The sequence below is a fragment of the Panulirus ornatus genome, chromosome 43 (assembly GCF_036320965.1).
Source record: "Panulirus ornatus isolate Po-2019 chromosome 43, ASM3632096v1, whole genome shotgun sequence".
Lineage (NCBI taxonomy): Eukaryota > Metazoa > Arthropoda > Malacostraca > Decapoda > Palinuridae > Panulirus > Panulirus ornatus.
The window spans coordinates 11,615,371-11,630,756 of NC_092266.1; the positions used below are offsets into that span (position 1 = coordinate 11,615,371).

The 15,386-nt window shown below is 42.5% G+C and overlaps 1 protein-coding gene across 10 annotated transcripts in view; it reads left to right on the forward strand.

The window, feature by feature from the left end:
* LOC139762316 (organic cation transporter protein-like) overlaps positions 1–15,386 on the forward strand; it is a 346,799-nt gene that overhangs the window by 243,302 nt on the left and 88,111 nt on the right. The window contains exon 1 of one of the 10 annotated variants that reach the window (XM_071686955.1): positions 1,508–2,393. The exons of 7 other annotated variants lie outside the window; for them this stretch is intronic. In XM_071686955.1, coding sequence (XP_071543056.1) covers positions 2,239–2,393 — 155 coding nt within the window. In that variant the 5' untranslated portion in view covers positions 1,508–2,238. Of the gene's footprint in view, positions 1–1,507; positions 2,394–4,507; positions 4,984–7,181; positions 7,553–15,386 lie in introns of those variants that run through there. 2 more of the 10 variants (XM_071686952.1, XM_071686951.1) reach the window with 2 other exon arrangements.

A 15,386-nucleotide genomic window follows, 5' to 3' on the forward strand; every position in this document is an offset into this window, starting at 1 on the left:
TAGTCCTTATGAAGTTAGGGCACTTGGCTTGCAGGCCTTTGCTCTGTCGTTTTGCAGTTCTAATCATTTGCTGTGAGCAGGAAAACAATATTTGTACACAATGATACAGTTAGATTTTTACCCCATAGATATTATGAGGTAGATAATGAAATATGCACATGGTATGGTATGTGATGGTTGACGTCAGCACCTACAAGTGTTTTGAACTTGGAGCGATCAAGATCAAGCTCTGAAATTATGTGATTATGAAGGTTCCAGCTGTACCCTGGTTATACTAGCTGTACCCTGGTTATACTAGCTGTACCCTGGTTATACTAGCTGTACCCTGGTTATACCAAATGCACCCCTGTTATTCCAGATGCACCACTGTTACACCAGATGCATCCCTGTTATACTAGATACATCTCTGTTATACCAGACGCACCTCTGTTATACCAGATGCACACCTGGTGTACCAGTTGTGCTAGTTATTCCAGTAGCAGGCGTTACACCTGCTGTCTCCCTTACAGTAGATGCACCCCAGCTATACCAGCTTCAGCCCTGTTATACTAGCTGTGCGCCAGTTATAGCTGTACCTGTGTTATCTTATGTGTACCCCCAGTTATACCAACAGTAATTCTCTGTCAAGTAAACCATTGCTGAATTATTAGAATTAAGAATGTATTTTTAGCCAATGGAAGGCCTCTGGAGATGTATTCAGAATGTGTAGCGTGTTGTTGATTGGTAATGGTGAATTGCTATGTGATAAACTGGCATAATATCAATGTGAAGGGCCATCTTCAGACTAGCCCATATTGTCTCAGGTCATCATCAGCAACTGTGCTACGACTGAGAGACCGAGAGACAAATGGTCACTGAGAGAGACAGAGAGAACTGTTCCATAAACGAATTATTTTGCTGCCTCAACCAACACGGTTTCTAGCGGTGCATACTTACGCTCGTTTTTTATTGCCTATTGTATAAAAGATATTTGAAATACTGATGTAGAATACCTGAAATATAGAGGGACTAGCTAGAAGCATCTGAGGAAGATTAGATAAAAGGGAGGAAAGGAGGAACGTTATGTTGGGAGAATGGATAGAGATTCTGCAGATCAACGGTATAGGATGAAGGAAGGAGGATTGTAGTGGGGAATGTGAGGTGGGTATCGCTGGGGGGAGGAAAGTGGTGGGATGAGTGTCAGTTAGAGGAGGAGGAGTCAGTGTAATGTGGTAGGATGCGTAAGAGGTGATATCAGGTGACCCTAAGGCACTTTGCAGTAGAGTGTCTGTTATTTATTTGCCATTACGTTTGGGTAAGAGAGATAACCATCCTTCGTGCTGAGCCGCGTGCCTTATGACATGCAGGCCAGACTCTGATGGTGTGGTGAACGATGGATGTAATTATGGACATATCGTCCCGCAGGCAGGTGGACAGGTGATCTTGCATGAGTGAGTCCGGAGATTATTGTACGTACAGAGGGCAGGGAGGAACAGATATGTTGTGATTAACTGTATCATAGATACTGTGGGTCATAATGATGTAAGCAAAGATAACGAAAGCATGATAGCTTCGAAGATCTGGTGGTTGACTCGCCAGTCATTCTACTGTGGCCGTTGTGATCATATGAAGCGCTGTGCCTCCATGCAGACCTAGTTCTGTCGCAGCTTACAGTGAACTCGGTCATTTTGGTCGACGTTGACCCGATTGTGGCCTTTCTTGGTGACGTTTTGTGATTGCTTTCCTCCTGTAATTCATGTTTCCTGTAGCTTTAACTGCAGTGTTAAGCAGCGAACTTCGAACAGTATTTGAAGTGAAATTTTATGTCTTTTGTAGATTTCATTTGTGATGATTTGTCAGATAGTAACATTGTGAACGCAGACTCCCTTATTTATAAAAAAAAAGATTCATCTTAGAAAAAAAATTTCTTTCACTTCCTCAACAGTGCTTTTAATGAAAGTAATTGATTCATAGAATTTTCACACGGGAAGGACTTGCGTCACAATTCTCACCATTTAACATTGACTTTATAAAGAGCTTCTGTGAGAGGGAGTCGTTCTCCCACCTCTCAGGACCTCAACATTACCATATCGGCGACCGTACCTCTCAGCCAGGAACCATCTCATCTTGGCAAGACGCTTTAATACATACTTGGTGGAACTTCGTTCTCAGAAGATACTCTCTGTGGGGGAAACTGTTTTCAACGTTGAACTGCTGCTAAGTTAGCTAGGCTTTTGCTTGGCCATTGGATGTGCCAAGATGAGCAAGGAACTTAACTACGATGAGATATTGGACGTCATCGGGCCCATGGGCAAGTACTCAGTCATGGTCCTCAGCCTCTCGTGTTTGGTGGCATTCATGAGTTCCATGACCATGGTTGAGGACGTCTTTGTCGGCCATAAAAACCCCTACAGGTATACATAATGTCGCGCCTTCCGTCTGAGGTACACACACACACACACACACACACACACACACACACACACACACACACACACACACACACCTTTCGTCCCAGTTACACATTCTAACGGCATATCTTATTTACAGGAACTGGAAATAGCTTGAGTGTTTTGGGAGGTCCTTATAAAAGATGGCTTAGAAATAGTCCTTATGAAGTTAGGGCACTTGGCTTGCAGGCCTTTGCTCTGTCGTTTTGCAGTTCTAATCATTTGCTGTGAGCAGGAAAACAATATTTGTACACAATGATACAGTTAGATTTTTACCCCATAGATATTATGAGGTAGATAATGAAATATGCACATGGTATGGTATGTGATGGTTGACGTCAGCACCTACAAGTGTTTTGAACTTGGAGCGATCAAGATCCAGCTCTGAAATTATGTGATTATGAAGGTTCCAGCTGTACCCTGGTTATACTAGCTGTACCCTGGTTATACTAGCTGTACCCTGGTTATACTAGCTGTACCCTGGTTATACCAAATGCACCCCTGTTATTCCAGATGCACCACTGTTACACCAGATGCATCCCTGTTATACTAGATACATCTCTGTTATACCAGACGCACCTCTGTTATACCAGATGCACACCTGGTGTACCAGTTGTGCTAGTTATTCCAGTAGCAGGCGTTACACCTGCTGTCTCCCTTACAGTAGCTGCACCCCAGCTATACCAGCTTCAGCCCTGTTATACTAGCTGTGCGCCAGTTATAGCTGTACCTGTGTTATCTTATGTGTACCCCCAGTTATACCAACAGTAATTCTCTGTCAAGTAAACCATTGCTGAATTATTAGAATTAAGAATGTATTTTTAGCCAATGGAAGGCCTCTGGAGATGTATTCAGAATGTGTAGCGTGTTGTTGATTGGTAATGGTGAATTGGTAAGTGATAAACTGGCATAATATCAATGTGAAGGGCCATCTTCAGACTAGCCCATATTGTCTCAGGTCATCATCAGCAACTGTGCTACGACTGAGAGACCGAGAGACAAATGGTCACTGAGAGAGACAGAGAGAACTGTTACATAAACGAATTATTTTGCTGCCTCAACCAACACGGTTTCTAGCGGTGCATACTTACGCTCGTTTTTTATTGCCTATTGTATAAAAGATATTTGAAATACTGATGTAGAATACCTGAAATATAGAGGGACTAGCTAGAAGAATCTGAGGAAGATTAGATAAAAGGGAGGAAAGGAGGAACGTTATGATGGGAGAATGGATAGAGATTCTGCAGAGCAACGGTATAGGATGAAGGAAGGAGGATTGTAGTGGGGAATGTGAGGTGGGTATTGCTGGGGGGAGGAAAGTGGTGGGATGAGTGTCAGTTAGAGGAGGAGGAGTCAGTGTAATGTGGTAGGATGCGTAAGAGGTGATATCAGGTGACCCTAAGGCACTTTGCAGTGGAGTGTCTGTTATTTATTTGCCATTACGTTTGGGTAAGAGAGATAACCAGCCTTCGTGCTGAGCCGCGTGCCTTATGACATGCAGGCCAGACTCTGATGGTGTGGTGAACGATGGATGTAATTATGGACATATCGTCCCGCAGGCAGGTGGACAGGTGACCTTGCATGAGGGAGTCCGGAGATTATTGTACGTACAGAGGGCAGGGAGGAACAGATATGTTGTGATTAACTGTATCACAGGTACTGTGGGTCATAATGATGTAAGCAAAGATAACGAAAGCATGATAGCTTCGAAGATCTGGTGGTTGACTCGCCAGTCATTCTACTGTGGCCGTTGTGATCATATGAAGCGCTGTGCCTCCATGCAGACCTAGTTCTGTCGCAGCTTACAGTGAACTCGATCATTTTGGTCGACGTTGACCCGATTGTGGCCTTTCTTGGTGACGTTTTGTGATTGCTTTCCTCCTGTAATTCATGTTTCCTGTAACTTTAACTGCAGTGTTAAGCAGCGAGCTTCGAACAGTATTTGAAGTGAAATTTTATGTCTTTTGTAGATTTCATTTGTGATGATTTGTCAGATAGTAACATTGTGAACGCAGACTCCCTTATTTATATAAAAAAAAGAATTCATCTTAGTGAGAAAAAAAATTTCTTTCACTTCCTCAACAGTGCTTTTAATGAAAGTAATTAATTCATAGAATTTTCACACGGGAAGAACTTGTGTCACAATTCTCACCATTTAACATTGACTTTATAAAGAGCTTCTGTGAGAGGGAGTCGTTCTCCCACCTCTCAGGACCTCAACATTACCATATCGGCGACCGTACCTCTCAGCCAGGAACCATCTCATCTTGGCAAGACTCTTTAATACATACTTGGTGGAACTTCGTTCTCAGAAGATACTCTCTGTGGGGGAAACTGTTTTCAACGTTGAACTGCTGCTAAGTTAGCTAGGCTTTTGCTTGGCCATTGGATGTGCCAAGATGAGCAAGGAACTTAACTACGATGACATATTGGACGTCATCGGGCCCATGGGCAAGTACTCAGTCATGGTCCTCATCCTCTCGTGTTTGACGGCATTCATGAGCCCCATGTCCACGGTTGAGGACGTCTTTGTCGGCCATATAAACCCCTACAGGTATACGTAATGTCGCGTATGAGGTACACTCACAGACACACACAGACACACACACACACACACACACACACACACACACACACACACACACACTTTTCGTCCCAGTTACACATTCTAACGGCATATTTCATTTACAGGAACTGGAAATAGCTTGAGTGTTTTGGGAGGTCCTTATAAAAGATGGCTTAGAAATAGTCCTTATGAAGTTAGGGCACTTGGCTTGCAGGCCTTTGCTCTGTCGTTTTGCAGTTCTAATCATTTGCTGTGAGCAGGAAAACAATATTTGTACACAATGATACAGTTAGATTTTTACCCCATAGATATTATGAGGTAGATAATGAAATATGCACATGGTATGGTATGTGATGGTTGACGTCAGCACCTACAAGTGTTTTGAACTTGGAGCGATCAAGATCCAGCTCTGAAATTATGTGATTATGAAGGTTCCAGCTGTACCCTGGTTATACTAGCTGTACCCTGGTTATACTAGCTGTACCCTGGTTATACCAAATGCACCCCTGTTATTCCAGATGCACCACTGTTACACCAGATGCATCCCTGTTATACTAGATACATCTCTGTTATACCAGACGCACCTCTGTTATACCAGATGCACACCTGGTGTACCAGTTGTGCTAGTTATTCCAGTAGCAGGCGTTACACCTGCTGTCTCCCTTACAGTAGATGCACCCCAGTTATACCAGCTTCAGCCCTGTTATACTAGCTGTGCGCCAGTTATAGCTGTACCTGTGTTATCTTATGTGTACCCCCAGTTATACCAACAGTATTTCTCTGTCAAGTAAACCATTGCTGAATTATTAGAATTAAGAATGTATTTTTAGCCAATGGAAGGCCTCTGGAGATGTGTTCAGAATGTGTAGCGTGTTGTTGATTGGTAATGGTGAATTGGTATGTGGTAAACTGGCATAATATCAATGTGAAGGGCCATCTTCAGACTAGCCCATATTGTCTCAGGTCATCATCAGCAACTGTGCTACGACTGAGAGACCGAGAGACAAATGGTCACTGAGAGAGACAGAGAGAACTGTTCCATAAACGAATTATTTTGCTGCCTCAACCAACACGGTTTCTAGCGGTGCATACTTACGCTCGTTTTTTATTGCCTACTGTATAAAAGATATTTGAAATACTGATGTAGAATACCTGAAATATAGAGGGACTAGCTAGAAGAATCTGAGGAAGATTAGATAAAAGGGAGGAAAGGAGGAACGTTATGTTGGGAGAATGGATAGAGATTCTGCAGATCAACGGTATAGGATGAAGGAAGGAGGATTGTAGTGGGGAATGTGAGGTGGGTATCGCTGGGGGGAGGAAAGTGGTGGGATGAGTGTCAGTTAGAGGAGGAGGAGTCAGTGTAATGTGGTAGGATGCGTAAGGGGTGATATCAGGTGACCCTAAGGCACTTTGCAGTGGAGTGTCTGTTATTTATTTGCCATTACGTTTGGGTAAGAGAGATAACCAGCCTTCGTGCTGAGCCGCGTGCCTTATGACATGCAGGCCAGACTCTGATGGTGTGGTGAACGATGGATGTAATTATGGACATATCGTCCCGCAGGCAGGTGGACAGGTGATCTTGCATGAGGGAGTCCGGAGATTATTGTACGTACAGAGGGCAGGGAGGAACAGATATGTTGTGATTAACTGTATCATAGATACTGTGGGTCATAATGATGTAAGGGGAAATATCGAAAGCATGATAACTTCATCTGATAGTTGACTCGCCATTCATTGTTCGGCGGCCACTATCATATGAAGCGCTGTGCCTCCATGCAGACTTAGTTCTGTCGCAGCTTACAGTGAACTCGGTCATTTTGGTCGACGTTGACCCGATTGTGGCCTTTCTTGGTGACGTTTTGTGATTGCTCTCCTCCTTTAATTCCTATATTTCCTGTTGCTTTAAGTAAAGTGTTAAGCAACAAGCTTCAAACAGGACTTAAAGTGAAATTATGTACTTTTATGATGTCAATTTCATCTGTAATGATTTGTCAGAGAAGTTACATTGTGAACGGAAACTCTCTTATTTCTGCCAAAGTTTTTCTCGTAGTGAAAAATAATACCTTTATTTTACTTCCTCAAGAGCACTTTTTATGAAAGTAGTTAATTCATAGAATTTTCACACGGGAAGAACTTGCGTCACAATTCTCACCATTTAACATTGACTTTATAAAGAGCTTCTGTGAGAGGGAGTCGTTCTCCCACCTCTCAGGACCTCAACATTACCATATCGGCGACCGTACCTCTCAGCCAGGAACCATCTCATCTTGGCAAGACTCTTTAATACATACTTGGTGGAACTTCGTTCTCAGAAGATACTCTCTGTGGGGGAAACTGTTTTCAACGTTGAACTGCTGCTAAGTTAGCTAGGCTTTTGCTTGGCCATTGGATGTGCCAAGATGAGCAAGGAACTTAACTACGATGAGATATTGGACGTCATCGGGCCCATGGGCAAGTACTCAGTCATGGTCCTCAGCCTCTCGTGTTTGGTGGCATTCATGAGCCCCATGTCAACGGTTGAGGACGTCTATGTCGGCCATATAAACCCCTACAGGTATACATAATGTCGCGCCTGAGGTACACACACACACACACACACACACACACACACACACACACACACACACACACACACACACACACACACCTTTCGTCCCAGTTACACATTCTAACGGCATATCTTATTTACAGGAACTGGAAATAGCTTGAGTGTTTTGGGAGGTCCTTATAAAAGATGGCTTAGAAATAGTCCTTATGAAGTTAGGGCACTTGGCTTGCAGGCCTTTGCTCTGTCGTTTTGCAGTTCTAATCATTTGCTGTGAGCAGGAAAACAATATTTGTACACAATGATACAGTTAGATTTTTACCCCATAGATATTATGAGGTAGATAATGAAATATGCACATGGTATGGTATGTGATGGTTGACGTCAGCACCTACAAGTGTTTTGAACTTGGAGCGATCAAGATCAAGCTCTGAAATTATGTGATTATGAAGGTTCTAGCTGTACCCTGGTTATACTAGCTGTACCCTGGTTATACCAACTGCATTCCTGCATACCAGATACATACCTATTATACCAGATGTACCGTTTGTATACCAGCTACACCCTATTTTATCTATTGCACCCCTTTTATGCCAATTACACCTTTGTTATACCAGTTGCATGTGTTATATCAGCTATACTCACTTTATGCCAGCTGCACCATTGTGATACCAGCTCTACCTTTGTTATTCTAGCTGCACCCCTGAGATACCAGCTGCACCCCTGTTATATCAGCTGTGTCTTTGTTATACTGGCTGTTCCCTTGTTATATTAGCTCAACCCCTGTTATACCAGCTGTATTCATTTTACTAGCTGTATTCTTGTTATACCAACTGTTCTACCACGGTTATTCCAGCTGAAGCTTCGTCTTACCAGTTGCACCTGCTGCTTCGTTGATAGTAGCTGCAGCCCAGTCATACCAGGTGTCCCTTCTGTTATGCCATCTGCATCCCTGTTGTACTCACTTACCCCACCTACACCCACGGTATTCTCGCTGCCTCTATGTATACATTAGCTGCACCACTGCCCAATGACTGAAGGCTTTGTTTTATTTCGGCTAACTTGACCTGACCTTCGGTGATGTGTTCGTAATCTGTAGTGCGTTGTTGTGTCACACCGATGAAGTGGTGTCTTCGCCCGGTAATCTGACATACTGTCGATCTGAAGGACTCTCTTGAGGCTGCCTCCCCCATTGTTATCTCAGGTTATCAGCAGCATCAGCAGCAGTGCTGTGATTGAGAAACAAATGGTCACTGAGAGAGAGAGAGAGAGAGAGAGAGAGAGAGAGAGAGAGAGAGAGAGAGAGAGAGAGAGTTCCGTTCCAGCTGTTAACCTCCGCATCAGAAATCTCTCTCTCTCTCTCTCTCTCTCTCTCTCTCTCTCTCTCTCTCTCTCTCTCTCTATATATATATATATATATATATATATATATATATATATATATATATATATATATATATGTGTGTGTGTGTGTGTGTGTGTGTGTGTGTATTGAGCCCAAGGCCATGTTTTACCCCTTTCAACTCTCCAGTACGCCTAGACGTCCTCCCCGCCATACTTCCAGACACCCTCAAACAACACCCTACACCTTCCTCCCTTCTTTTCTCGTGGAACCCGACGATCCGGCCAACAGACCTCCTCGACCCGTCCCTAAGATTAGGAGACAATATTTGAGAATCAGACCCTGGACCGACGTGGGGTTGGTTCAGAGGGAGGGCTTCAGGTCTCTACGTAAATGGGTCACACTTGCCAAGTCCGTATATGGCTTGGCGCCTACAGGATGAGATATATATATATATATATATATATATATATATATATATATATATATATATATATATATATATATATATATATATATATATATATTCTTTCAAACTATTCGCCATTTCCCGCGTTAGCGAGGTAGCGTTAAGAACAGAGAACTGGGCCTTTAAGGGAATATCCTCACCTGGCCCCCCTTCTCTATTCCTTCTTTTGGAAAATTGAAAAAAAATAATGGGAGGGGAGGATTTCCAGCCCCCCGCTCCCATATATATATATATATATATATATATATATATATATATATATATATATATATATATATATATATATATATATATATATATATATGAGAAGGAGATGGAGTGAGTATTTTGAAGGTTTGTTGAATGTGTTTGATGATAGAGTGGCAGATATAGGGTGTTTTGGTCGAGGTGGTGTGCAAAGTGAGAGGGTTAGGGAAAATGATTTGGTAAACAGAGAAGAGGTAGTGAAAGCTTTGCGGAAGATGAAAGCCGGCAAGGCAGCAGGTTTGGATGGTATTGCAGTGGAATTTATTAAAAAAGGGGGTGACTGTATTGTTGACTGGTTGGTAAGGTTATTTAATGTATGTATGACTCATGGTGAGGTGCCTGAGGATTGGCGGAATGCGTGCATAGTGCCATTGTACAAAGGCAAAGGGGATAAGAGTGAGTGCTCAAATTACAGAGGTATAAGTTTGTTGAGTATTCCTGGTAAATTATATGGGAGGGTATTGATTGAGAGGGTGAAGGCATGTACAGAGCATCAGATTGGGGAAGAGCAGTGTGGTTTCAGAAGTGGTAGAGGATGTGTGGATCAGGTGTTTGCTTTGAAGAATGTATGTGAGAAATACTTAGAAAAGCAAATGGATTTGTATGTAGCATTTATGGATCTGGAGAAGGCATACGATAGAGTTGATAGAGATGCTCTGTGGAAGGTATTAAGAATATATGGTGTGGGAGGAAAGTTGTTAGAAGCAGTGAAAAGTTTTTATCGAGGATGTAAGGCATGTGTACGTGTAGGAAGAGAGGAAAGTGATTGGTTCTCAGTGAATGTAGGTTTGCGGCAGGGGTGTGTGATGTCTCCATGGTTGTTTAATTTGTTTATGGATGGGGTTGTTAGGGAGGTAAATGCAAGAGTTTTGGAAAGAGGGGCAAGTATGAAGTCTGTTGGGGATGAGAGAGCTTGGGAAGTGAGTCAGTTGTTGTTCGCTGATGATACAGCGCTGGTGGCTGATTCATGTGAGAAACTGCAGAAGCTGGTGACTGAGTTTGGTAAAGTGTGTGGAAGAAGAAAGTTAAGAGTAAATGTGAATAAGAGCAAGGTTATTAGGTACAGTAGGGTTGAGGGTCAAGTCAATTGGGAGGTGAGTTTGAATGGAGAAAAACTGGAGGAAGTGAAGTGTTTTAGATATCTGGGAGTGGATCTGGCAGCGGATGGAACCATGGAAGCGGAAGTGGATCATAGGGTGGGGGAGGGGGCGAAAATTCTGGGGGCCTTGAAGAATGTGTGGAAGTCGAGAACATTATCTCGGAAAGCAAAAATGGGTATGTTTGAAGGAATAGTAGTTCCAACAATGTTGTATGGTTGCGAGGCGTGGGCTATGGATAGAGTTGTGCGCAGGAGGATGGATGTGCTGGAAATGAGATGTTTGAGGACAATGTGTGGTGTGAGGTGGTTTGATCGAGTGAGTAACGTAAGGGTAAGAGAGATGTGTGGAAATAAAAAGAGCGTGGTTGAGAGAGCAGAAGAGGGTGTTTTGAAGTGGTTTGGGCACATGGAGAGAATGAGTGAGGAAAGATTGACCAAGGGGATATATGTGTCGGAGGTGGAGGGAACGAGGAGAAGAGGGAGACCAAATTGGAGGTGGAAAGATGGAGTGAAAAAGATTTTGTGTGATCGGGGCCTGAACATGCAGGAGGGTGAAAGGAGGGCAAGGAATAGAGTGAATTGGAGCGATGTGGTATACCGGGGTTGACGTGCTGTCAGTGGATTGAATTGGGGCATGTGAAGCGTCTGGGGTAAACCATGGAAAGCTGTGTAGGTATGTATATTTGTGTGTGTGGACGTATGTATGTACATGTGTATGGGGGGGGGGGGGCCATTTCTTTCGTCTGTTTCCTTGCGCTACCTCGCAAACGCTGGAGACAGCGACAAAGTATAATAAAAAAAAAAATATATATATATATATCATACAAAGCTCCAACATCCAGGATTGAACCTAGGACCCCTTGTGCAAGAGGCAGGCATGCTAACCGCTAGGCTAAGGGACTGTATAATAGGAAACAACTATTCGAAATACTAAGTACTCGAATACCCTTCGTCTCACAATGGTGAGCAACGGGGTCTATCGGTTGTTTCCGAACAGAACACATAGCCAGCTGATAGCGTTTTACCGAACCTGACTGTACAACGCGGAGTTATATGAATACGAATAAAGTGTATGTGAACGCGCACCTTCATAGAACATACAAAGGTCCAACATCCAGGATCGAACCTGGGACCCCTTGTGCAAGAGGCAGGCATGCTAACCGCTAGGCTAAGGGACTGTATAATAGGAAACAACTATTCGAAATACTAAGTACTCGAATACCCTTCGTCTCACAATGGTGAGCAACGGGGTCTATCGGTTGTTTCCGAACAGAACACATAGCCAGCTGATAGCGTTTTACCGAACCTGACTGTACAACGCGGAGTTATATGAATACGAATAAAGTTTATATGAACGCGCACCTTCATAGAACATACATACATACATACATACATACATACATACATACATACGTATTCATATAACTCCGCGTTGTACAGTCAAGTTCGGTAAAACGCTATCAGCTGGCTATGTGTTCTGTTCGGAAACAACCGATAGACCCCGTTGCTCACCATTGTGAGACGAAGGGTATTCGAGTACTTAGTATTTCGAATAGTTGTTTCCTATTATACAGTCCCTTAGCCTAGCGGTTAGCATTTCTGCCTCTTGCACAAGGGGTCCCAGGTTCGATCCTGGATGTTGGAGCTTTGTATGTTCTATGAAGGTGCGCGTTCATATACACTTTATTCGTATATATATATATATATATATATATATATATATATATATATATATATATATATATATATATATATATATATATATATATTATATATAGATTTATATGATAGATTTTATGTTGGTCAGACTGGTGAGGATCTTTTCTGTTAGACTTAAGCAACATAAATATAGTATAAGAACGGGACAAGAATCAAATGCCTTGTTTAATCATGTTAAAAACTATGATCATTGTATTGACTGGAGTAACGCCATCTCAGTTATTAACTCTAACTCTATTACCAAGAGAAATATCATTGAATATTTTATTATTAAATACACAAAGATTTATAATCTTAATATTAGTGATGGTCTATACAAATTAGATAACTTTATTGTTGATAAGATTTGTAAAATGATAAGTTTATGAACACTCGTTGTATGTTTTGGACAATGACATGTTTACCAAATGGCGTCCTAGCTTCGTCTCTTCGATGTATATCAACTGACTGTTATATTTCTCTCTTGTGTCTCCCCTGATGATGTGATTATTACACGAAAGTGCACTTGGGAACTTTTCGTGTTTCATTTTCCCCGTGGACTCATAGGAATATATATATATATATATATATATATATATATATATATATATATATATATATATATATATATATATATATATCGGGAGCGGGGGGCCAGAAATCATCCCCATATATATATATATATATATATATATATATATATATATATATATATATATATATATATATATATATATATATATATATATATATATATATATATATTATCCCTGGGGATAGGGGAGAAAGAATACTTTCCACGTATTTCCTGCGTGTCGTAGAAGGCGACTAAAAGGGGAGGGAGCGGGGTCCTGGAAATCCTCCCCTCTCATTTTTTTTTTTTTTAATTTTCCAAAAGAAGGAACAGAGAAGGGGGCCAGGTGAGGATATTCCCTCAAAGGCCCAGTCCTCTGTTCTTAACGCTACCTCGCTAACACGGGAAATGGCGAATAGTTTGAAAGAAAAAGAAATATATATATATATATATATATATATATATATATATATATATATATATATATATATATATATATATATATATATATATATATATCATTCTCTCGCTAACGTCAATCAACATTAGTTCCAAGATGACCTCCAGTGATGGCCATATGTTACTTACCTCTCCATAATATTATATCAAGCCTTCCTAATTTTGAATGATCCTCGTGTGTTTTTTTCCATGATTATGGTGAATATGATTACTCATGTTCTCAAACTTTTTGTAATGGTTTATTACCCACTTCGGTATATTTTGGACGTAAGGAACATTACATCTTTCGGACCGTTTTCTGGTCATTCGTACTCAGGTCGTAGGTGGAATCTCAGGCAGGCTATTGTGAAGAGAGTGCTATACCTGGAGGGAGAGGATTAAAGATCTTTCTGTTCTATAGTGAGCTGGTGAGATCAGGCGGTACGGTTGCGTGTGTGTCAGGGAGTTGGGGTGGTGGTGTTACTGTCTCTACCTTTGCCATCCTTGACATGGAGTGGCTCTGGCGTCTCTCCTTCGCTGTTCGGGGTGTTGGCTGGGAGGGTTGGGCGTGGCAATGTTTCTCTCAGGTGGAAGATATCGTCGCTCTGTGATGGGACGACCCTCCCTCTGGAAACTGGTGGGCGGACTGGTTGACGAGGGTTTCTCCCGGGTTTATGCTCGGGGTTTTCCCAAGGCTCTGTCTCTCTCTTTCAGCAGGATACTGGTGCCACTATCGTCGACCACCTCCACCTCTTTGTACCTCACACGTCAGTTGTAGTGAAGCAGAGGAGCTATAGATATGATTGTTTTGTATATGGAGCTCGGCAGCACACACACACACACACACGCACAGGCACACACAGCTTGGGCTGCAGGAAGAGGGGTGTGTGTTCGTGTATGTGCATATATACATATACAAGAGTGGAGACAATACACATATATAAGGGTAAGAGATGGGGCAACCTCTTCCTGAAAATGAGTATCCTTGATGTATTATAAAGCTAAGTTTATACAGGAGTGCAATTTGTGTGTACGGTATACGAAAAAAAAAAAAAAAAAGCGAAATTCATTATTCAGTAACCAGTAAGACAAGAGACTTGAATTACGTGGAAAATGTATAAAGAAAAATATTCCACTCGTGGTATATTTATATATTTAGAGTTAGGCAACTGTGGCTGAAAAGCTGCAGCTGGTTAACCTTGAGGCGCTTACCATGCAGGAAAGTCAACGGAGCCCGAGGCTTCTAGATGCATCGTGGTGAAGTCATCTTCATGGAACTCTCTCGTATCAAAGATGTTATATGTATCCTAACATCCCGACTGTTATTACTGGCATTGACTCCTTAACTCGAGCCAGTTGTGACGAGTCGTTCCACCGCGGTGTGTAATAACACTCCGTTCTGGTGGGTGAGGGAGCGTGGGGATTTGTGCGTCGGTCTCACAGGCGAGTCCTTGGATGCCGCAGAGCGTACGTGGCGCTGGTGTCTTGCTCCACCGCGGTATTGTTGGGGCGTGATCTCAGAAGAACCCGTAACTACTGAGGCATATTAAGGAGTGGGAATGTAACGTGATGGTTATTCTTGCATAGGAAGTTGATTTCTGTCATGGTCGCTCGCTCTCCCTGGTTTGTTGTTGGTGGGCAGGTGATGCGCTTGAAGCAAGGGCCTCTCGCACAAGGTGGCACTAGAGCAACTTTCACTCGGCTACCGACGTGGACGCTGACGAGGAGGAGGCAGGGGAGCGGACAGCACTGCGGGAAACACTGTACCATCTGAGAGCAATTGCCCTGACTGTAATGGTGTTACAGTTGAGGAATCACTCTGGTCCCAACCTGCAGAGGACAAGCCTGGGTTCACGTGATATATTGTTACAAACTGTTTTTGATGCGCGCGCGCGCGCACACACACACACACACACACACACACACACACACACACACACACACACACATATATGTTCTGTGGGGCCTGGATGTGGA